At 35.9% G+C, this 25,614-nt stretch overlaps 2 protein-coding genes and 1 non-coding gene across 3 annotated transcripts; 1 reads left to right on the top strand and 2 right to left on the bottom strand.

Moving 5' to 3' along the window:
- Positions 1 to 284: 284 nt before the first annotated feature.
- On the bottom strand, positions 285 to 7,384 carry LOC135674348 (E3 ubiquitin-protein ligase AIRP2-like). The gene is made up of 5 exons (XM_065184118.1): positions 7,047 to 7,384; positions 6,035 to 6,185; positions 5,869 to 5,935; positions 5,539 to 5,773; positions 285 to 718 (listed from the first exon to the last, which is right to left on the bottom strand). The coding sequence occupies exons 1-5, from the start codon at positions 7,145 to 7,147 to the stop codon at positions 427 to 429; spliced, it is 846 nt and encodes a 281-aa protein (XP_065040190.1). The 5' UTR covers positions 7,148 to 7,384; the 3' UTR covers positions 285 to 426.
- A 3,359-nt stretch (positions 7,385 to 10,743) lies between these two features.
- Positions 10,744 to 16,504, bottom strand: LOC135674349 (clathrin light chain 2-like). The gene is made up of 3 exons (XM_065184119.1): positions 15,897 to 16,504; positions 11,610 to 11,763; positions 10,744 to 11,502 (listed from the first exon to the last, which is right to left on the bottom strand). The coding sequence occupies exons 1-3, from the start codon at positions 16,403 to 16,405 to the stop codon at positions 11,080 to 11,082; spliced, it is 1,086 nt and encodes a 361-aa protein (XP_065040191.1). The 5' UTR covers positions 16,406 to 16,504; the 3' UTR covers positions 10,744 to 11,079.
- A 3,648-nt stretch (positions 16,505 to 20,152) lies between these two features.
- LOC135675248 (5S ribosomal RNA) lies at positions 20,153 to 20,271 on the top strand. The gene has a single exon (XR_010513830.1). It is a non-coding gene; the product is annotated as a 5S ribosomal RNA (ribosomal RNA).
- The last annotated feature ends 5,343 nt before the right edge of the window (positions 20,272 to 25,614 follow it).

Here is a 25,614-nt window from a genome sequence, read left to right on the forward strand (position 1 = left end):
GCCTCGAGCATCCCAACGATGATCACTCTCGCTACACCAAAAGCCAGGTGGGACAACAACCATGCGTTTAGCATCCCAACGACGATCACTCTTGCTATACCAGGAGCCAATCGGGATGATGACCATACCCGAAACATCCTTGCGATATAGTGAGAGGCGGATCAGGTGACAAGATAATTGGGCTTTGCTACTCAAAATGGAAGAGATATTGAAATTATCTTTTTGCTCATCACTTTCACATTGATTCAACTATAGAGATTTCAATATAAATTTTTTAAGTATAATGATCACGATACTAATAAAATTTAAATATAATCTTACCAACTGTACAAGAATTTACATAGTGCTGAAGATGCTCAGCGGGTGTAGCTTGCAAGTCAATTAGCTACTTGAAAAAGAAGAGCAGATTTTCCACTTAAACTGGAATCATCTCCAAACTATAGATAAAATCAAGCTACTTGAGCAGATAGAAACTAGATTAAGAAATTGATGGAAGTCAACCAAATGGCGCGGGCACATGGGTAACCTATCATGAGAATCACAAGCATCGAAGACGGTCTCTGGAACAACTTCGGGCAACTTCTTTATGTACATGATTAAGCGCCTGATGTCTTCACGTGTCACCATTGTCATGTCAACGACATCTCTACTATTGACGAACACCCATAAATCCCTGAGGCTATCACGACAGAAGGGGCATGACTGTGATCTTGAGTTCCTGCAACAATATCATTGCTCAGTCTTCATCTGTACAAACAAAGAATTAAGAGAGGGAGCGACTCCCCAAGATTAACTTTTCAAAGTCCATAGTAGAAAGTTAAGTTTGTAGATGATGAGACAAAGTAATATAACATTATGATGACAATTTGCTTACTAGGAGGAACCAATTACTAATGACAATGTCCTTGGTCTTCAAACTCAACAAAGTAAAATTGAACTCAAAGTCAAATGCAGAAAAAGACGACGGTGTAGTGAGAGAAGGGTTCTTTTATCTGCCCAATTTGCTCCATGTCTAATGGACATTTGTGTTTGTTGATGTACTTGATATTCGAAGTCATTGACCTTGTTACCAAATATCACCGAGAATACACATTTCCATTAACAAAAATGGGAACTATTTGCAACCAAGTTTTATAGACAAAGTAGAAAATGGACAAAAAGACATCAAAATGTGACTTGAACTATTAATATTTCTCTCTGACAAAATAACTAAGAGTCAGACCAATAATGAGGAGAGAAAGGTTTGAAGATATGCTACATCTGATATAAATACAAGTAGCACCGTAATGCCACAAGAAAATTTTGAGGAAATTTTGTAAAGATAAAATTTGCTGACGATTGCAAAGGAAACTTGAGGAAAATTGCAAAAAATAAAAATTTGGCTCTATATCCTTTAAGTTTAGTCTCGAACTAATCTGAAAATCAGACTAAAAATTTAAACTATCACCAGATGTCGAGTCCAAATATAGATTATGGCACAATATAATTAATAAGGTCTCCTTTGTAGCAAGAAAAATTATGATAAAATGACTTTCAATAAGAAGTATTTTCCATAAAGATAAACAAAAATTGTCTAGATTGTAGGATTAAAAAGTATAAGAGACTTTTTGCCTCGCTTCTTGTGTTCAGAGTGCTAGTTCAAAATAGTGTCTCCTTTGTTGCAAGAAAAATTATGACCAAATGACTTTCAATAAGAAGTCTTTCCATAAAGATCAACAGAAATTGTCTAGATTGTAGGATTAAAAAGTATAAGAGCTTTTTTGCCTCTCTTCTTTTGTTCTGAGTGCCACTAAACTAAAATAGGCCCTTTCAAAAAGATGGTTGAGAAAAACAGAAAAAAATATTTTTAAGAACCTTTTTTCCATCTACAGAGAAAATATAGAAATAGAAAGCTACTTTTTATAAAAGCCTTGAAACGTTTCTCCAATTTTGGTCTTCCTACCGAAGAGACATCGAAAAGGAAATTTCCCAAAAAAAATCATCTCTATAAAATTTTACATACAAATAAAGACATCTTCATTAAAAAAAAAAAGATAAAGATAAAAGAAACTGCACATTATTCTTGACATATGGTAATTGCATCAGATTCTTCCACATGATCACATCTCTAATCTACAATTAGAAGTGTATAAATAATTGAAAATAAATAATGCCTATTTATGAAATGCATGGCAAAGTGCAGAGTTTCTCAAAAAGCCAAAGCAAACTAGAGACAGAAACAAGGTACACTTCTAAAGCCCCAAAACTACAAAACTAGAAGGAACCACTCCGACAAGAAGAAAAAAATGATCTTAAAATATGATGCTCTACTTTCACTCATTCAAAGCATATGAAAATATTGCATGCATCATGTAAACACTTGCCAGGTAGATCCAGGAAATCAATAAATAAAACCCTGAAATTTGATTGGCTGGTCCTTGCACGTACCAACAAACTGTCTGACAAAATCAACCTTACAGGTGCATTTTCGCACATCTAATTTTCTTTTAATAGAGAATGCACAACTTTCTTGCCCATCATAAATTATCTAGAAGAACTTTTAACATATATATAAATATATAAATATCAAGAACTAGACAGTTAGTGATGATGACTAGGTCAGAATGGTCAGAATCTATTAGGTCTTCCAAGGCACTTATAGACCAAGTTTTACTCTGCAACTGGATTCAATGTATTTGTAATGATGACTTGAATGATCATGATATCAATCTGATGTACGATATGTCAAAAAGAAACTCATCTGATTTGACTTGCTCCTCATGTGCCACCACCAACCAAGTCAATTCCAGAATCCAAGTACTGAATTAACCCAGAAAATTCTTGGTGGCCTAAGGACTGCCCTACATGTCACAATAAATTTGGCATAACCCTGTCACTATATCATCCATTATTATGAATAAGAGACGATAGAATCTTCCCAAAATTCATCTATTTATAATGTGAAACCAGTGACCTAATAGATCATGATGCATCAGAATGGATTTCATCTATGCTAGCTTCTCAATGACAAAACTGCATCGGTTTCTTCATGATATGTCATAAATAAGTCATCCATGAAAGTCTTAAATTGGCAACAAATACAGAACCAATCACCACATATTTAATGATGCGTGGCGGTGGTGATCTCATATAGACTCCAATTCGTTAGTCACAAACCACTGAATGAATCTTCCCCACTTATAATAATAAGCTGAAGCATCCATTACATATTCAGATGAAGAACAGGAAAATAAGGGTCTACAGGTGCCAATTTTGGGAGTTTATTGCCCACTTGGAAACTTATAAGAATGGAATCACTAATAAATTATTTCTTTAAATAGACAATTACCAAATCAATTCCTATAGGTATCTTAAAACTAGAGCTGCGACAGCCTTTCATGCACTGCTGCACCAACAATCTAACGAAAATAGTTCAAGTTGAAGTTCACAAAGCAAATGACCTAAGGCAACCTACTCCAAATGTGAACCCTTAGGTATCTCTTCCTTTTCTTTAAGCTGAAAAAGGATATATTGGCAATAACAAGTAGTATTAGTGTAAAGTTTTATCTAGGCATGAGCAACATCTCAGTCCTAAACGACATAATAGTATCTGCTGATTTTAAGAACTATGAGTAGAAAACTAAGAACTATTCATGGCAACCGAACACTATGAAATCTCATGAATATGGTTTCCTAGTGTGAGCAAGCAAAAGGATTCAACTCCTTTTACCAGTAAAATCATATTAACAAATTAAATCTTAGCAGCATTGCAAACACTTGTTCTACTTCTCCACACACTGCTTGTATAGCTTTTAGCTTCAATCTCCTCGCATACTGCACATTCCTGCTTTACACCAAACCATGATTTGTATGCAATTTGATATTTAGACTATCAAAAACTCATGAACAATAGACTACAGCTCAAAACTAGATCAAATAATTGATATGACATCTTCCCTATACCATCAGTATCAGAAATGTATGCATGAGATATTTAAGAGAAGAAAGAAGAAAGTAAATCAGTAACATAAAAGAAATATTAAGAATTATAAAGAAGAAAATTAGGAGTATTTTCCTGTTAATTTGTACTGTGAACAATTCAAGAAGTCATATATTACAATTATTAGGATTAGGACACTCTGCTGAAAACACTTATTAATAATTCTCTCTAAAAACTACTGCCCTCTTGAGAAGTGAAGTATGAGTCCTCATTTATTCATTCCACTAATTTTCCATTTATCCCCAAGTCACTCTCAATAGGAGGAGCATCGTATCCGAGTCCATAACTTATTTTGTCATAGAATAGCTTGAACCCAAAGTAAGATGTGCAATTTGTTCTTCCATTTCTTAGTAGGAGTGCTCCTATGCTACGTTAGCAAGACATTTCATGCAAGTTCCTTACTCGCAACAACTTCGTTCAACGAACCGTTCGTCGCTTTTGCATGCTTGTACAGAGACATGACGCCTTTTTTGCCTTGGTTTTGTGTATTTTTGCTTGTAAAAAAATATGTTCGAATAGGTTGCAACGCTACAATGCGATCGCTCGCCGCGCCGAGCTGAACTGCCCCAAAAATGACTCCATTTTCACGTGCCATGGCTTGTTTTCTGCAAGCCGCAGCTGCCCACCCAAACGTCAGTCATCTTAGCACCCTGGAACCTCCTGGGTGGCACAGGGCTAGATGGGGCTTCGGTATATTGTCAGGCGTTGAAAAATCTTCACAAGTTCGCACGTTAACTTGACGAGAACTTGCCTTCGCTCCCAGCACCCGGTGAGCAGTTGTTTGTGGACTTGCAACTGTTCGTTCTACCTTCTAAAATCCTTGTTTTCCTCCTTCCCCTCTTTTCTCTTATGCACGCAAGGTGCTTGCTGAATTGCTTGTAAAGCTTCCCTTTCTGCGAGACGTCAGGACTTGTTTACCGCTCATTCTTCGAACTAATCAACTTTCTCTTTTACAGGTCCTTCGGGACCTGAGTGAGGTTGCAAATTGGCTGATCTTTGCAGACGCATATTGCAAGGGCGCGTCATAATTTAGGCAATCCCAACTAAGTTCGAGAAGTTAGCGCAAGGGCGCTTCGCAACTTAGGCAACTCAAGCTAAGTTCGCGTCTTGGCTACAAGAGTGCCTCATGGCTTAGGCAATTCCAGCTAAATCTATGACAAGACAATCGTACTTGTGATGGTTCCCCCAGTCCAGTTCTTCCACCGAGGGCCTATTCAACATTGCTTATTGAAGCGTTGTTGATTCAATTCAAACATTTGAAACTCTTCCACTTCTTAAATTTCATTTATAAAATCCAAACTATCATAAAGTAAGATCCTCCCCAAAAGATAATTTTCTCACATCAATTAATATTAAATATGTTTTCTTCTTTTCCTCCCCTTGAAGACTTTAAACAGGCAAATTTCACATTTCCAATTAATTACATCCTGAAAGGTTAGTTCAATTTTGCATAGATTTGTAGGCTCAAGTTGAGTCATTCTCCAAAGCTTGTTGCAGAAGGTCATTCCCAATAAAGACATAAAAATAACAGTTTTGAATCCTAAAGGGAAGAGTTGTACCATTCTCTGTAGCATTTTATACACATAGCATGGCTGCACCTGGGCAATATGATTTTGTTGTTCATCTCCATGCAAATCCCACATTCTTCCTCTCTTTCAACATCTATCTCAGAGAGCTGCTTCCTTTCATCCTCATCCCTTCGTCTATATCTTTCCATGCATACCACCTTTTGCTTTTTGTCTTCCATGTTGGTGATCCCTTTCTGTAGTTGGAGCAAAGAGGGGAAAATAGCAACTGCAAATGTGTAGCAAAGAGAACAAATAATCGAGATATGAGCAATCAGCAGAAAACAGAAGAATGCTTGCCAAACTTCAGCACAATGAACTTACCATAAAACTCTTTAATGCTACCTTTTCTTTCAAGAGTTGACATGGTTGTTGTTCCATCAATATGAACCTGCACATCTCAGAATTCCTCAAAGAATAACAGAAATCAAACTGTAAACAGACAGGAAGACCTTAGAAAAAAGGTACAACAATGCAGGATGAAAGCGACCTTATATATCATAATTCTAATGAGTCCAAGAGCCCCAGCAAGGTTGCAATCTGTCCACTGAACAAGAAAAAGAAACAAATGTGCAGCTGGACGATATGACATTCGCATTTGAAGGCATGCACCATCATATTCGGTGAGAAAATCTGATGCCCTGCAGATCATGATGGAGGATTTGAAATAAAACTTAACCCATTTATTCTTATTTTCTAAAGCTCTGTCCTACTCAACAAGAAAAAAAAGTTATTCCACTTCTTACACAGGAAGCATTGACAAAATTAAAGGTGAAACCAAAAAAGTTAAAGATTGCATAAAAGCATGTGTTTGTCGCAAACAGTAGTAGCATTTTAAATATTCATCTGAACAAGATATGTAGAGTAAATAAAGGAGACATAAACTAGACCATAAAACGATCTTCTCTTCCCAATTAAGCTTATTTGATGTTGATCCAACATGGCAATCTGACCTCTTCTTAGAATAATTATACAACCCTAGTATAATGAGAAAGGTAACTCCCCCGTCCCACATGAAAGAACCATCTGTGATCAGCTTTCCTTACGCCAGAAAGCAGTTGCATGACCTCTCGAAAATGCCATCTGTGATCAGCTTTCCTTGTAGTAGAAAGCAGTTGCATGACCTCCCGAAAACGCCAATTCTGTAACTCTAAGGGTAAGAAAAGCTACCCTCCAAGAAATCCCCTAACCAAAAAAAGCTATTTTTGGCCTCAAAAGATACTTCCAGCTCACGTAAAGCAGTGTTAAACACTCGAGTTCTTCGATTACGGATCAATAAAAATTGCTAAAAATAAACAATTTCCTGCTTCCTCCCAAATCCAGCCAGAATCATCTTTGTAGTCTATCCATCATCAAGAACAGAACGAAATATTGATCAGCAGGAATATGCACATCATCGACAGAAAGATGTGAACAAGTAAAAAAAATCCTCCCTATCAAGAAATCTTAAAAAAAACCACAAAACCACAGAGAAGAAGAGGTACAACGGCAGCACTACATACAAAGTGTTCGCGTGCCCGATGTCAGCCTCGAGGAGCTTCAACGAGTCCCTGAACGATTTCCGCATGTAACCCCCCGACAACAACTTGCCCCTTCCAATCATCCAATTGAAATGAAAACCCTAAATGCCCCACCACGCCCCTAAATCCATTCCCCGAATACTCATCACTTGGATGAGAAAATGATGTACATCCTCATTCATTCGCCGAAGTGGTGAGCTACTTAAAGGACGGAAGAAGCGTCAAGTAACACCGATGTGACATGGATTGAAACATCCAAAATGTTAATGGAGAAGAGTGAACTGCAATGGACGGGCGAGTATTGGTGGAGCGAACGGAGAAGAGTGAGATGGACACGTCCGAGGATGTAAGACCACAGAAATACAAATATATAATAACACGTATTAATAGGAGAAAAGAGTAATCCAATATGAAAATATAAGGTATGATATTTAATTTATAAATTCACATGACACATAAGGTGACAAAATTTTTTTATTGGATTACCAATGACCTAAGATGCTTAAATCTTACATTGCATGAATATAGATCTAATTGCATGACAATGTACTAAAAGATGAGATAATCATCAACAATAAAATACTTACAAAATTTATACTTGCTGACAGCCAACATCCATTTAATATAAACAAAATGATTATTTATTTATTTTATTTTATTTATTATTATTATTATTATAAAACAGTAGAAACTTTGATTGACTAGGTGGATTTAGACATGAGCCATGTGACTTAGAATGCAAGCTTATTATTTTTTATATTTCATTCCATATGGTTAATTATAAATTATTTTTTGTAATTAGTTATTTTTAATATTTTGATTCTTATAGTTTCAAAAATTATATTGGGATCCTAGTACTTACGAAACTACAATGATAATGGATCTATACTAGATTAAAAATATAATTTTATATGATTAAAAATAAAAAATAAAAATTTATTGAAGTAGCGGGATTAAATATTTGATTTTCATAAATGTAAAGATCTCAATATAAATTTTAAAAATATAAAAAAAAATAATTTATAATTAACCTCATTTGATGTTTGTTTAGAAGCTTCCAATGCCCACTTTCTTTCTATGGAGAGAGGAGGAATGCCAGAAGGATTTGCTGGGAATCATAAGAAGCTCCTAATGTGTGACAGCGAATCATCTCATTGACTTGCCACTCTTTTCATCACCTACTCATGAGTGGATTTGGTTTTTGGATTCATTTCTCTTTGCACAAATTCTCAAAGAAATCCCATATAGATTTATTTGGTTGGGGCTCATCTTTTTATTTTTATTTTCTTCTTTGTGCTTCATGAATCTTTCAAAATATCGATGATAAAATAAAATAAAAAATTTATCCTTTTGATTGGATCGGTGTATAAGTTGGATCAGTATATATATATACTGATAGTATCCGTTAGAATATTTTTTAATAAGGTTTTTGACACATCCACAAAAATATTTTGATCATACAAAGAATACTATAATTAACATAAGAACATCTTGAAACTCCATCAAAGTTGGTCAATTAGTTTGTATTGAATTTTGAGTCGGATAATGTTTTTGTATAAACTTACAATATCATAAAATTCAACCAAAGTTACTGAATTAGTTTATATTATATTTTAAGTCAGTCAGATATCATTTTTGTTCAGACTTAAAATGTTTTTGTGGCATAAAAAAAAAACTATAATCAATCCTATTCAGAAATATTTTAACCAGAGCAGTGGACTGATTCACTTCTTGCATCGGTCCAATACAAAGACTAACAATCTTTTTAGGCAATCCCGTCGGGACCATTTTTGGGATAAAAAGAAAGTTGAATAATGAGGAAAGAAACAAAAAGGGAGACCGAAAAACATATCCAAAAATTTACCCTTTCTTCTTTCACTGCTTTTAATTTATCTTTAGCATGATCATTTGGCGGTGGGATCCCATCTCAATCAGCTGATGTTCATCATTTGAAGAAATGCCCTAATTGACATATTGTCTTAACTCTCGTGTTGGTAAGGTTGGCGCATAGACAAAAGTGAATATATCATTAATTAGGGGTGCAAAAGATCTGAATATAAATCTAGATAATCTTATGTAATCGATTTAAAAAATCATATGAAAGATATATTTTAGCTCCAATTTAAAAAATCATATGAAAGATATGTAATCGACGTTTATGTAATCAATAAACGTCGTGGTACGCTAAATAATAATAAACTATTAATATAATGATATATATAGTTTAAATTTTAAAAATGATTAAGATCCAATTTAACTTCTATAGTTAACGTCATGGGCCACTTAAGTCCTTATAGTTTATTCGTGTCTAAAATAACCCTTATATTTTCAAAAAAATAGTATATAAACCTCTCTCATAAAGTCTAAGTTAACGGACGTTAGAGTCTACCTACATAACATGTTGACTCATAATAAACTATTAATATAATGACATTTACAATTTAAGTTTAAAAAAATTGAGACCACCATTAATAGCGGGAGGAGGTGTCGTCATGAAAACGATCACCGGTAGTAGCACAGAGTTACTGTTGCCTAATAGGATATCATACGCATGCAACCTCTTTAGTACTGACGACAAGCTCAGGAGCTTTTGTTATGTACATAGTGGTCTCCTGATCTCTATTTCTTCTCTTGAGCATCTTTGTCTTACTGCTTCCCACTTCGTCCTCTCTTGTGCCCCCACCTATCACGCTTATAACATGATGGTTTAATTTTTTCCCACCTTCTCCTTTGACCTCTCTTATATATGCATCTCCACCTTTATTTGTCGTTACCTTCTTATCGATCTTCCTTCGTGAGGGGGCGTTAGCATCCAAATCTACAAACATCACTCGAAGGGGCAAAAGCTCGTCGAGGTCATAAACATGCCGCCATCAGGGGAGTACCTTCTTCTCAGCCAATATTTTTTCCTTATAAAAATCTTCAATTGGAATCGTAGAGGCATTAGACACTGACTTCTTCGAGACTAGTTATGTTATTTTGAAATTGCCTCTTGATCTAATTCTTCTATAGGAAATACATGTAGATCGAACACTCTCGAGCTCTATGAGTCACTCCTAATTGGCGTGGGGCTGTATAATTGGCGGAGGGTGTGTGCGGAGGAATCCTAATTGGTCGGAACACTATATCGACTACTGTTCAGGTGTGATCCAATCGCTCTCGGTGCATTCATGTCATTGTACAGTTCAAAAATAATGATCAAAATACTATAACAAGCCCAAAACATTATAATAGATAAAATTTTTGAGAGATAATTTAGGTATTTTTTAAATTAGATGTGCAGTCTAAAAAAATAAAATGAGAATATTAATTAAAAAACATTTAAAATCAGTATTTTTTAGAAGAAAAAAAATCATCCAATTTATTTTAGTCACTGTCTCGAAGGGATAAACATCAATTTGGAAAAATAGTGGATCTGCATTTGAATTTGAATTTTCTTCGTGTTCTAAACCCGATTAAGGATATTTGAATTTGATTTGAGTGAATCGACAGACCAGAATAGTAAATAAAAACAATGTAATATCTTAAAATATCTTAATTAAAGGATAATGTCTTGAAAAAACCTCATGATTGTCTATCCTTTTTAAGCTCTTCGAGTTCATTATTTTCTGAATCACCCACGAATATGTACATAAAACTATGGAAAATGAAGTGCATCGAGCAATCTAATACAGGTATCTTGAAATAGTTCATGCATCAATCACATTTGAACTAACTAGCACATCTACAAGTTTACGACAATAATGATATGTCCGACTTAATAAGAACCTAATATACACAAACAAACACGAGGGGAAGCTAACGAGTAAAAGTTTGTGGTATCCCGACAATGAAAGCCTAACATTAGGATTAACTGTTAAGAAACAACATCTTTCTGCAGATAATCATATCGAACTGGAAAGGGACAAAAGGTGGACAAACATCGAGATCGCATACTCATGGCTGCAGCTACTTGAAACTTGTCTGAACAATCTTGAGAATGGATGTCCTGCTGGTCTAATAGTTGCAAGGAGGATCAAGCGGTAGCCACTACTTCTGGTGCCTTGACTGCTTGTCCTTCTGCTGTAGCCGTATCCACCTTGGTCACGGCTGCAGCACCATTAGCTTTGGCATTCTTGGCTGGTGGTGCCGGCTTTTTCCCTTCAGCTGCAGCTCCATCTTTGGCATCTTTGGCTGGTGTGGCCACAGGTGGTGTTGGAGGTTTCATGTGCGGCGGGGGAGTATGCTTCAGCTTTACTAAAATCTGACGCATCCTTGAGAGATCAGTAGGCTTTCCAGGCTTCGGTCCCTGGATAACAACAATCGACGGCTTCTTATCCTTATCCTTCTTCCCTCTCTTCTCAATGTTGGCTATCTCATGGGGAATTAGTTCAGCAATTGCTTTCCAGTATTGTTTATCCGCATTTGCATGGAACTTCTCCTGGTTGGCGAGATACAGCTGACAATAAACAAATAGAAAAGGTACTGCTCAGAGGAAGAAATTATATCATAATCTCTTGACGCAAGTAGATGGGACGCAGGATAAGAATGACCAGGATTATATACCGTCTCTTTTTCTCTGTTCTGCAACTTGCTTGTTTCACAGTTCAGTTTCCTTTTCTCATAGAAAGCTTGCTTATATTCTTCAGCTTCAGAAATGATTTCGTTTCGTAGCTCCTTTTCTTTCCTCTCCTTCTCTTCAAGGAGGACAGCATTTTGGCTGCATGTTTGACATTTCAATTGAAACTACTTGAAGCTTACCAACAGAAAAAAAAACCAGCATAGGTCACATGCACAACTGAGTAAGCAAAGAAATATTTTAACATCCAAGATATCTTTGGATCATTTTTTCAACTGTGTAGTCTGCAAAAGCTTTCAACAGGGACGGTTAGTTCGGTATTACCTGTCATTTAACAAGAAGTCAAACTAAGTTCAATGGCATGCCATATCCTAAAAGTGACAAAAACACATGTTCCATGATCTACGTAAAAAAGATTCATAGAGGTGGCTCAAGGTTGCAGAATGCGGTCATCCTGAGTGACGCGTGGTGTTTAATTAGATGGCAAGTGCTTAGAAGGACAGTTACCAGATAAAAATCTGTAAAGCTAAACACTTAAAAAAATATATATGTAAGGCCATAGCAAATTTACAATGTTATGAAGGAATTAATTTGTCAAAGATAAACTGTCAACAAAAGTACAAATTCAACACATGTCACATCAACATATACTGACAATTTACTAACAATTTGGGACATGTTGTTCAAGTTTCTGCAATGAGAAAAAACAACTAACCAAACCTGGTAAGTGCAGGTGCTATTAAATTTGATAAGCGGATGACAAAGAATTACAGCATGAATGACTTTTGATTGCTATTAACAATTCCCATGATCTGAAAAATAAAGCGAGAAATTAACAAGAAAGCATCTTTCACTCTCACATCAAGAATAAATGCAGACAAGCATCCTAAAATGCTATGTTGAACAAGTACACTCGTGCATGTGTATTGGAAAGTATAATGCATCAAGTCAGTGTTCATAACTCTCAGACTGCTCAATTGTCCATGACATGAATGCCCACAAGGTTGTACTTTCACCATATTAACTACCATATCATCAATATCTCATTACATGGGGAAAACTGACTCCAGTTTCAACTTAAGGGTATAACAAAAGAAATCAATAAAAAGAGAAAAAAGAAATTTGGACCTCATTTGGTGGATAACCATATTATATGAAGGGCAAAGTCAAAGGCAACCATCAGTGATGACACTTAACCAAACCCAAAAAGGCCTTTATCAGACAAGCTCTAGGCTTATCCAGCTCTAGGTTACATTCCAAGTGGAATGTACTAGCTAGCATCTAGAAAATCAGGAGATGAAGGGCCAAAAAGCACCATCGAGTCCTAACCCTTTTAGTACAAACTTCAAAATTAGCTGGTCTACAAGCCAACTGAGACTGTATAACTACAGAAGTTTTAGTTCTAAAGAATATATTTTTCCCAACAACATCTGCGACCTTAGATTGTTTTAGCAAAAGGTTGCCTGACCGTAAAATACAGGTGATTGGCAACAGTACCAGACGAAAAGAGACGAAGAGGAATCACATGCTAACCAGACTCGGAGACAATGAGTGCAAATGTAATGTAACAATACTAAATTCTAAACTTTCCCTGTAGAGAATGGATGTTAAAATGGCTCAATTTTTAACGTCTCCAAGTTATATGTTTTAAAAGTCCTGCATGACTCTTACAAGAAAGAAGCACTATGACAACAATAATTGATGACGAGAATCTATGAACCACAAGGAACAAAATAGATGCATGCCTCTGCTGATACATTCATCAGTACAATAATCATCATCTATTTGAAATTCTCAATCATCATACCATTATTCTATTCTATCACATCCCAGATGAAATCTACAGTTTAGAATGGCTCAAATGCACACCACTGTTGCACAGTAAGTTTGATGTAGAACAGCACGAGAAGTAGAGAGAGAAAAAGAGAATCATATCAGAGAGGAGAGTAAGAGGCTAAAAAAAGAAGATGTAATTTTCAAATCTAAATTGTTCCATCCATTGACAAGCTACACTATCTATAGGGTTTAGGAACCTTAGTACAGTAAATGAAGGCAATGATTTCCAAGAGTCCTCTTCCTCCTTTGACTTCTAGAACTTTTATGTCTTTTGGAAATTCCTAGAAGACCTAAAAAGCTTTAAAAACTTAACGCTGAGAAGAAAAAGAGTGCCCTTAATAAAAAAATAGAGTCCCAAGGTTAACACCTAAAAAAACCAAAAGACTCTATTTTTTCATACTCTAGGGCAACTAATTGATGAATTTTTACTGATTTCTTTGCCTAGAAAAAACTCTCTTAAAATTCTTTATAAGCATAGATGGTTCACCATCAAAGTTGCCTAGATGCCTTGGCAGTGTCTAAGAGGCAAATCAAATCCTCAAAAGACCAGGTAATTATTGTTTGAATAATACAACAAGTACTCCTTATTGCATAGCATACATTAATGTGAGAAAATACCAACTGTCAAGTATATTTCTAGGTGTTATGTACACTTCAATATCAATCGAGCTAGGATATTAATGACAATGTTGTACACATAACATTAATCAATTTTATAGACTACAGTATGCTTTTTAAATGATTCTGCAAATCTAAGAAAAATATGGAATATGGAAACCCTCGTTGTGAGATAATTTATGGACTCTAAAAAATAGATACATTAGTTAACTCAACACATAAAGCATCGCCAATGCCGGTCTCAAACCCGAATGAAAAAGATGGAAGGTTGCGTTAGGTCACTGACAACCAACGTAAAACTATATCAGATTTTATGAACATGGATTTTAATCGATTCTAGTATAGAGCTAGGTTGTCACCTGGATGTGATGTAAGACACCTTCACCACCTGAGCGTCCTGAATTGCAAACATTAAGTTAGGAGGTCGCTCGAAAGTGACCCATCACATTAGTGCCCGGATATTATGCCAAGTAGGCAAGGGTTATCTCATTGTTTTAGGCCAACGTGAGTAAAGAAGTTAGTCCAAGAATAGAGGGTCTGGTTAGTACTTTGGAAATATATGAACACTTTTAGGGAAGAAATTAGAATTGATAGACACTATAATCAGAAGAAGAATAAATATTATTTACTTACAAGGGACTAAATGAGTAGGGGAAAAATCTAGAGAGATTGATAGCACTAGATTTAAAATTTGATATACTAGAAAAGTTAAATATAGAAATGGTATAGAAATTGTTATTGATAAGGATCTTAAGGACAATGTTGTAGATGTAAAAAGATTTAGAGATAAAATTATCGTTCTAAAATTTGTGAAAGGATAAGATATTTTGAATGTCATTAGTGCTTACACCCCTCAAGTTGGATTCAAGAAATGATATAATTCTGTGAGACCAACAATGCTTTATGGATGTGAGTTTTAGACAGTTAAGAAAAAACATATACAAAGAATTTGTATTACCGAGATGAGAATGTTAAGATGAATGTGTAAAGTTACTAGGAAAGATAGAAAAATAAGTATGTTTATTCGTAAATAACTAGGTATTGCTTCGATAGAGAATAAGATGAGAGAAAATCATTTAAGATCGTCTGAACATATGCGAAGAAGACCTCCGATTGCGATAATAAGAACAGGTGAAATAATTAATGTTAGTAATACGAGGAAAAATAGAAAAAGATCTAAAAAAGACTTTAATAAAAACTATAAACAAAAATTTAAGTACTCCGAACTTAACTAAACATATAGTTTTTTATATATCTCAATGACGACCTCAAATAGTTGAGACTTACGACTTTATACTTTGTTGTAGTTAAATCAACATATAATTGATAGTGTACGCAAGTTGTTGTCCAAGTTATCACATAAGCAATTAGGTTATCACCTATTGTCACCTATGCAGTTTGTCGCTAATGATCGTCACTTTTTTCACAATCTGGAGACATTGAACCAAGCATTCTAATGAGTGCACATTTATCTATGAGTGCACATTTCTCTATCGAATCAACCTTTCTAAAATTCAAAACAATTTCTTATCGCAAAATACAACCATAAATCTTACTAAAGCTACTAATTGATGAGATCACCGACTGAGTGACCTTCAAAGGCTAATAAGAATTTTGAGATCTAAAATATGAATCAAATAAACCTAGCTATCAACCTAATAAGAGATTAGGAATTCAGAGAACTGTAAGAGAAATCCAAATATAAGTTGCAGATCTATCAACGTCCATGAGGAATACGAAAGATCTAAATAAGCTGACCCAAAAAAAGAGTATAAGAATAAGATCAACGGATGAGCAGATCTATAAAGAAAGGGCCTCACCGGCGCCACTCCCGCAGTATAAACCCTTCGTCGCGCTGCATCTGCTCCGGATCGGGAAGGATCGGGCCATCCGAGGTGAAGATCTCCCCGTTCTCCTCCACACCATATGTCGCCCCATTGGCCTGGGGCATCGTGAAGGGGGACGTCGACGACGAGAAGCCGTACCCCTCAGGGGAGGCGGGGATGCTGTCTCCGCCGCTGCCGCCGCCGACAGGGTGGTGGATGGGGACGTCTTCGGAGTGGAAATCGAAGTCACTGCCGGAGGCAACGTCAACGGGAAACCCGGGGGAGGCCGGGGGGAAGTGGTCCACGGCGGGATGGACATCGTCGGCGGGGGAGAAGGTGGAGAAGGCGTCGAAGCGTTGGGATGGGAGGCGGGGGTCGTAGCCGAGGTAGCCGTCGTCGAAGGGCCGGTTGGTGGCGGATCCCGCTGCCGCCGCCGCCGCCGCCGCCGCCGCCGCCGCCGCGTCGTCGCCATCGTTGCTGAAGGTATCGAAGGCAGACGACATCTTGGGATCGGGACCGGCTTCCTCTCTCCCCTCTGGCTCTTTGCTCTCGATCGAGGTTCCTCTTGTCGTGGGGGCGGTCGACTTCAGTAATCTCCTTTAAAGCTTAATTAGTGCGGTGGCAGAGCACGAAAAGACAGTAGTGGTTCGTTTCACGATAAATCTCTTTAGCACCTCGGTTTTAGATTTAAAAATTTATATAATTATAAATAAAATATTTTTATTTTTATTTATCTTAATATTATTTTTAAATATAAAAATAATAAATAAATAAAATAATTTTAACGTCCTAATTACTTGTTCCATGGTGACAAACGATAGTACCACTGGGGTACTATCGATTAATGAAAACAATGCAATGGTTGATGAGAAATGAGAACGCTGGAGAGGTTTATAATTTTTTACGGGGGTAGAAGGAGGGTGACGAGGGAGAGTGAGGAAGAAAATGATGTAGATGCTCCATCAATGCTAACATAATTATAAAATGTAGATGTAAAGTGTCATCGCTCTATATCTGTGTATGTATTCGTATCGATACATATGTTGATGCAGATATCGAGCGGCTCTTTCGTTGTTTTGCATCTACATCAATGTCGACGTAATTGCCAAGCGGTGTCGACATAGATGTAGAGTATCGACATTTGAGTCATCGTATCTCTCCTCTTCCTTTGTTTCACCTTTTGTCGTCACTTTTTCTCTTCATCCATAATAGTCACACATGACCTCCAATGACATCGTGGTTCGTCACAACAAAATATTTAACTAGAATATTAAAATTATTATTTTTATATTATTTATACATATGTGATATATTATATCGATAAAATCGAAGACATCAGGATAAATAAAATTAAATATTTTATTTTTATATTTTAGAACTAAAAAAGTAACATGTAATTACTATTTTTGATGTGTATCATTGATAATATTATCAATAATATTATTGATGATTACTCTATGTTGATTATTTAAGATAAATTAGAATAGCTTTATCTTGTTAAAAGTTCAATTAATAAGTTATATCTAAAGTAGATGTTATATTAACACCAGGATGGAAGAAGGCAAAGACTTAATAAATAAGGCATTTGAATGTATTGAAAGAAATATTGAATCAATCGAAGAAAGTTGATTTAAAGATTGATAAAGAAGATACAATGATGTTGCTTCTTACATAGCTCATCGACGCCTTTGATAATTTTGTAGAGATGATAATACGTGAGAAGAATATAGTAACTCATTACAAAAACATAGTATTTTATACTATAAGAAAAATGGATAAATTTAAAAATATAGATAGTGAGACATTAGCTACTTAAGATGGAGGTTGACGAGGAAGATTTTTTTGATAAAGGTGGATCTCAACATGGTAGGTCGAGATCAAGAGTTAGGTCTTTAAATAATGTTTAAAGCTATAGATACAAAAATTATGGACATATTAGATAGAATTGTCTAGGAAAAGAAAAAATAGGAAGATAAGACTAGTAAGTGCTCTCTAATGATGGATGGTATTGATGATGTCTTCATAATCTTCAAAGGTAATGATGCATCTTTCTAGAAAAGCTAGTTATAATATTTTACATATGTCATTCATGTTTATGCTTAAAAGGATTATTTGATTCGTTAAATGAAAATTAACTAGAAAGCTACGTTTGCCTCATGATTCAATAGTGGAGGTCATGGGTGTTGGTAAAGTGAATACCAAAATATTTGATAGATTGGTACGCACGTTAGAGGATGTAGCTTATATTCTAAGTCTTTTAGATTTCCAAGATTATGGCTATATGATGGGAGGTGGAGTTCTAAAAAAATATAGTAAAATGGTCCTAATGATAAGAAGATTATATCAAGGGTTGTACCATTTAGTAAAAAAAATATAGTAAAGATCTTCCAAATAGATTACACATGCATAAGATGATAGATGCCTACAATAGCAAGTTTCGTTCATGATGCAAAAAACGATGAGTGATATTTATCATGTCTAGGAAGCATATGGTTGTAAGGAAAAAAATTATGCTGATGGTAAGGCAGTAAGATAAATATCTCTCTCTAGAATCAAATAGTGCTAGCTTATTGGAGTTAGGTTTAGACCATCAAACTAATTTAATTTATAATACCTATAGTGAATTCTTCAAATTAATGGTTTAATTTTTGCATAAGGTATAAAGTAAAAAAATACTCATCAATGTGAAGATTGTTATGGTAGATAAGTATTTTAGGAGGTTCTAACTACTTGCGATGAGTTATGTAATTGATCTCATATATTAAAATTTTGATTTTTTTCATGGATGTAAATGAAAGTTATCGAACTATGTTAAATTTTACATTAGCTTTTGGATATATTTTTTTGTTATTGATCTATAGGTGTTTCCTGTTTATTTTGAGTATTCTTCTCTCTCACCCTAATAAGAATGAATCCATTGTTAGGATCATGAGCGACACTAAGAGGGGGTAAATTAGTGCAGCGGATAAAAATCATCGGTTTGAAAATCATTCATTCAATTAAACTCGTTTCAGAAAGATATTAACTTGAAAGCGTATGAAAGGGTGTCCAGCAAAAGTAATTAAGAAGTAAAGCAGTTTGCAATAAAGATAAACAGCAAAACAAAATTGTGAACCGTTTTGTAGTGGTTCGTTCATCGTGACCTACATCCACTCCACTGATTCCTCTTCCGTCGAGACCACCGACATCCGGACTGGGGTCGCAATAGCGATTCCGAGTTCGTTCGAGAAAGTCCCGATGGCTTTGCATGTGCTTGCCGTGTCAGGTACGCAGTTGGCCTCGTGGGCATCGGAGAGAGCCGGCAAGAGTGATTTTGAGATCGTTAGAGAGGTTTCGGGGCGTGCAACGGGCTCCGGTCGTCGATACGCTGGCCGCGACGTGCTCAAAGGCGAGGGACGATGCATGCAAAACAAGTGTGATCATACTAACACTAAAGTATCGGATCCCATCAAAACTTCGAAGTTAAGCGTGCTTGGGTGAGAGTATGATCACACTTGGGTGACCCCCCTGGGAAGTTCTCATGTTGCACTCCTTTTTGTGCCTCGAGTGACGAAAACCTCTCCCGTAGACCTCCTTTTTTATTGTTTTAGGGCTCAGAATTTGCCGTGACCACTACGCTGTCAGTCTCGTAGGGCTCGACGAGATCTTTCTGGACTAGGGTTGCAATAGCGATTCCGAGTTCATTTGAGAAAGTCCCGATGGTTTTGGCACGCGCTTGCTATGTCAGGTACGCAATCGGCCTCGTGGGCATCAGAGAGAGCCGGCAAGAGTGATTTCGTGATCGTTAGAGAGGTTTTGGGGCGCGCAAAGGGCTTCGGTCGTCAATACGCCGGTCGCGACGTGCTCAAAGGCGAGAGACGACATATACAAAACAAGTGTGATTATACTAGCACTAAAGCATCGGATCCCATTAGAACTTTTAAGCGTGCTTGGGTGAGAGTAGTACTAGGATGGGTGACCCTTGAGGAAGTCCTCCTCTTACACTCTTTTTTGCACCCTAAGCGACGAAAACCTCTCCCGTAGACCTCCTTTTTGATGGTTTTGGGGCTCATAATTTGTCGTGACCGCTACGCTGTCAGTCTCATGGGGCTCGGACAGAGCTTTCTGGACTGGGGTCGCAATAGCGATTCTGAGTTCGTTCGAGAAAGTCTCGATGGTTTCGACGAGCGCTTACCGTGTCAAGTACGCAGTTGGCCTGTCGATACGCCGACCGCGACATGCTCAAAGGCGAGGGACGACACACACAAAATGAGTGCGATCATACCAACACTAAAGCATCTGATCCTATCGGAACTCTGAAGTTAAGCGTGCTTGGGCGAGAGTAGTTCTAGGATAGGTGACCCCTTGGGAAGTCCTCGTGTTGCACTCCTTTTTGCGCCCCGAGCGACGAAAACCTCTTCCGCAGACCTTCGTTTTGATGGTTTTGGGGCTCGAAATTTGCTGTGACCACTATGCTGTCAGTCTCATGGGGCTTGGCTAGAGCTTTCTAGACTGGGGTCGCAATAGCGATTCTGAGTTCGTTCGAGAAAGTCCCGATGGTTTCGGCGTGTGCTTGCTGTGTCAAGTACGCAGTCAGCCTCGTGGGACTCGTAGAGAGCCGACAAGAGTGATTCCGAGATTGTTCAAGAGGTTTCGGGGCGCGCAAGGGGCTCCGGTCGTCGATACGTCGGCCGCAACGTGCATAAAGGTGAGGGACGATGCATGCAAAATGAGTGCAATCATACCAGCACTAAATCATCGGATCCCATTAGAAACCAAGTTTTAAGAGTAGAGTGTTGAATTTTGGATTTTGATGATAAAATTAATTGATGAGTTTATGGACTAATAAGCATTTGAGATTAGTGACGAATGAGAAACTTGATCATGGAAAGGCAAATCATTGAAACAAAAGAATTAGACGTTGGATTAGAGAGTATCATGTTAGAGTTTAGGCATCGGGTTATAAGGATCGGGGATTGTGCGAAGAAGATTAGATGTTGTGGGAGGTCAACATATCAATGGATCAGGCAATACACCGAAGAAAAGGACGATACACTAGAGGTTTGGATAAAATGTCCGATTAATAAATGACATATCGAATAATATAGGTTTTGTAATTGTAATTGTTATGTCTTGATCGAAGTTATTTAAGTATCTAATTGAGTTGGTTTTGGAGCATAATCATGCTAACTTGCTTAGAAGCTCATTGGGCCTGAACCAGGGCTGAATTGGACCTGTTGAAAGGCCACTTCAATAATCTGGAGTTGGGCTGGGTGGTGGTACTGTCCAAGCAGATGGTGGTACTACCCAAACAAGCGGTGGTACTACCAAGCCCGGGTTCCCAGGTTGTCAGGCGGTGATACCACATAGGTAGGTAATGGTACTACTAGAGCACGGGTTCCCAAGCAATCAGATGGTGGTACCATCGAGTTAGGTGATGGTGCTACCATACTGTTAGGTGGTAATACCACCCAAGCAAGTGGTGATATCACTAAAGCCTTGGTTCCCAAGCTTTGTTAGGCAGTATTATCACTAGTATCTTGGAGATTTAAATTTTTGGCTCTAATTTTTAAGCTATTTGGGGCCTATAAATACTATACTTATACTTTCTTAGTAGAGCAATAAAAAATTTATGATTTTAAGTGTGTAAACTCTCTTAAGTGTGTAAACTCTCTTAAGGCGTTGAGTCTCTTTCTTTGGAAGTCATTCTAAGGGCGGTGTGAAGTCTTTTTATAAATGAAAGGTATTGAGGTCCTCTCGTAAACTTGTGAAAAGAAGAAAAAGTTGTAACAAGGATAATTGATATTTGCCTATTGAAAAGAAAATTAGTAGTAAAAGTCGATGGTCCGGAGGGAAGAGGAATCGAGAGTGGACATAGGTTTAAACAATTGAACTACTATAAATCTAGTTTGTATTTCTCTTTATGTTTTTTCTTCATATTACTAACTGATTTAGTTGCTTACTGTTTTTACTCATATTCTAAGTTAAACACATTTCCAATACATATTTTTATGAATCGAACTTTCAAACTAATATTTTTTAAAAATACTAATTCAACCCCCACACCCCCCACCCCTTATTTCTAGGGATGATATTATAGACAACTTTCATTAATTGTATATTTTGTTTGTATTTCTTTTGTCAAACGAACTATATTTCACCCTCCTTTACTTTGTATTATCGATGATTTGGATTCATTGATAAATTATGATTAAATGATCGTCGATGGTTGTGCATTCTCACTTCATTCAGAAGATTCCAACTATTAGGGATTGGATAAAGAATGCTAAGAGGGTGGCGGTGGAAAGATTATTGGATATCTTAGAGGTTATATATTAGTAATGATGGTAAGCTAAATTTTATTTTGATATATATATATATATATATATATATATATATATATATATGATTTGGTTTATAGAATAATTTTAAATCTTATGTTTGCTATTTTTTCTCATGGATGGCTATGCATGTATATCTTTTTATTCCAAACTTCTACATAACTACTACGACATATGTTGTGGTAGGATTGTAAGATTCTATCCTAATGGTATCTTGCCTTAAACATGATTCTAACTCAACTAAAATCCAGTTTCACAACTTAACTAATATAATATTTTAACAAGGATCATAAGATCAATTGTGCACTAATAATTTCATTTTCAAAATTAACAATAGTTTATAATGCATCATAAAGTTGACACATTTGTCGAAAACTTGTGTAAGGATATAAACAAAAAAAAAAAACTAGCCCTTATAGCCAATATTGACAACAAGAACCTACGACTAAAATTAGGCTACATAAAAAGTTTAAAGTCATCATATTGCTTTACAATTGACAATATTAACTTATTCAACCGGTGAAAATTTATATTAGTGTTGATTTTGACCAAATTATTGACACTTTGTACACTTGTAGAGATGATTCTATCTTTGCTTTCTTCATTTTACTTGATTGTTTTATACTCTTCGAAGGTAAGATAATCTTATTATTAACTTTTTTATTCTAATATTACTTGCATCTTCTTGGAAAGATAGTGTCACTGTAAGTAATTTATAAATATTCTGCTATAATATAATAATCACAATACTGTATGGATTAGAATTTATAACCCAATAATTTAAGATATTTTAAATTATATTTATGTTGATAATTGGATAAATATATTATATAAAACTATACAAACACACACCGAATGCCCAAAAAATCTGACAAAATCATGCATCCTATGTAGTAATTAAACAAACAATCATTTGATAGTCATAAATGTTTCTCTCTCGTAGGAAAGGTATTATTAACTCACTGTACAATCCATCAAGTCTTCACAAACTTCATTCAATTTGATTTCACATGTCAAACACAAAGGAGTTGTGTCAAATATCACAACCAAATTATTATATTAAATATTATCACATCAACAAATTTTAGATTTAATAAATTTCTAATTGTTTAATGTATAGCTCATTAAGTTCATCTTCATCTAGATATGGAGCTAAAGTATTAATGTGGAAGTGCTTATTGACAACATCATGAGTATTATTATATATTATGATCTATATCTTTGTTATTCATTGTTCAACTTGTTCAAATATCTCATAATTATTTTTATTGTCATCCATTATAAATGCCTTATTCAAATCAAATATCTCATAATCCTTCAACATGACTACTACTTCCCTAAAGTACTTGGAATTTTGGGACCGACAAAGGTTGAACTTAAGGTCTCCTGTAACAATAGTTTTCAGAGATTCTTCTTCTATGCAAAACCACTCGATTCTATGACTAATGCTTTTAACTTGTAAGGAACATGAGAACAATGCATCAATTTGATTAAAAGACCCAAAGAATACCTCAAACCATCACTTTGATGAGTTTTAAATCCACAACTTCGCCACTCACCGCATGGCCTACTCGGTGACGAACATTTAGCTCAATGCATAAGTTGTTCGAGGAAGATGAGTTCCACAAGCACCACACTAGAAATCTAGGCTTCGATGATCAGCGCAACAAAGACTTTGGTGCCTCGTTACACTCAGCGATGCAGCTCGGTTGTTGGGCTAACAGTCCACAGTTTCAGCTCATAGTGGGTTTGAACGGCCCACAACCCACCTCCTCATTTAATCTAATCTTAATTCATATTATGGGGTGTGGATAACTGTGTTTTAAAGTCAGAAAGAGGTATAAATAGAGTAGCAACAAGGGCAACAGAGGAGATCCTTGCAGTAGTAAAAAGAAGGAGAAAAAGACATAAATCCAAGAAGAAAGAAAGGAAAGAAAATAAGAACAATATGGAGTGATTGTTCTCAATCATCCAACAGTACTCTCATCTCATGTTAGATCAAATCTACAGTAGATTTGATCTGTGATTACTTATCTCCTCGCAGTAGTAAAAAGAAGGAGAAAAAGACATAAATCCAAGAAGAAAGAAAGGAAAGAAAATAAGAACAACATGGAGTGATTGTTCTCAATCATCCAACAGTATTCTCATCTCAGGTTAGATCAAATCTACAGTAGATTTTTACTGTGATTACTTAGGGAGAATAAGGGAGGATTTAGATATTGAGCACAGTGACGTAATACTTGTATCTCAATTATTCTCTTATGATTGTTAGGGTTTTGGGCAAGAGATTAAGATGTATATATTCATTATTATAATAATGGATTATCTCTAGTTTGTCCCATGATTTTTATTCTTCACATTGAAGAGATTTTTCACGTATGTTTGATTGTGATTCCATTTATTTTCGCTATGTGTTATTACTAGTATTTGTTCATATACAAAAATTATTTTTCTTTATATCCTATTAGCTCGATTAGAGAACGTAACCGAGGCTTGATGTGTAATTCATAACGGCGAAACCTTCCAAGAACGTCTTGTAACGCAACGGAGAAGCCTTCGGCAAAGGCAGTGAAGTGAAGCCTTTGCATATCGATGTAGTAAATAGAACAGAAGGACACAATAAAGTGAAGTGAAACCTACCCACGTCGAGCTGCTCGCTCATGGGAACGAGGATTTCGTTAAAATGCTCTTCGACCGAGCAATTCATTAAAAAACTAGTTCATACATTTTTAAAATCATTTAAATAGTTGATTATGGGCATTTTCAGACAAGGTGGGTAAAAGGGTCACTCTATCATAAAAACAAATAGTAGTTTAAGATAAAAGGAGATTTCTATTTGTAATCCTTTTTTTACATTTTAAGAACATTTTATAATCCTAATATACTCAGATGGATAAAAATAATATCCTCAACTTATCATTTAATGCCAATCGTTTTTCAATTTGTTCTATATAATCTTATTTTCTTTCCTTTCCTTTATTTTATTTTTTTTCTTCTCAGCGTAATCGCTAAAGATGATAAAAGGAGATGCAGCTTGGGTTTTATTGTTGGTGCTCTCAAGGATGATTAATCGACGAATGAAATGAATTAATTGTATGGAGTAATGATAATTAAAAAAGGTATGATAAATAAAGATATGATTAATAATTAAGATATTATATTTAATATATTATTTTTTGGATGATTGTATGAATTAAATGTTCTTAATAGCCAAAAAAAATCCAAAAATATATTCGAATGGTTAAACCGTTAACTAATAATTCGATTGATGTATCAAACGGTCCTCGCGGCCCCATAGATCCGATCTGATGGTAATATGAGCTTTTCCCAAAACCGACATAAATAGGGCCCGAATCCTCTATCAACGCAACGACAGATAAAGAAACCAAAAG

This window comes from Musa acuminata, chromosome BXJ1-5, assembly GCF_036884655.1.
Source record: "Musa acuminata AAA Group cultivar baxijiao chromosome BXJ1-5, Cavendish_Baxijiao_AAA, whole genome shotgun sequence".
Lineage (NCBI taxonomy): Eukaryota > Viridiplantae > Streptophyta > Magnoliopsida > Zingiberales > Musaceae > Musa > Musa acuminata.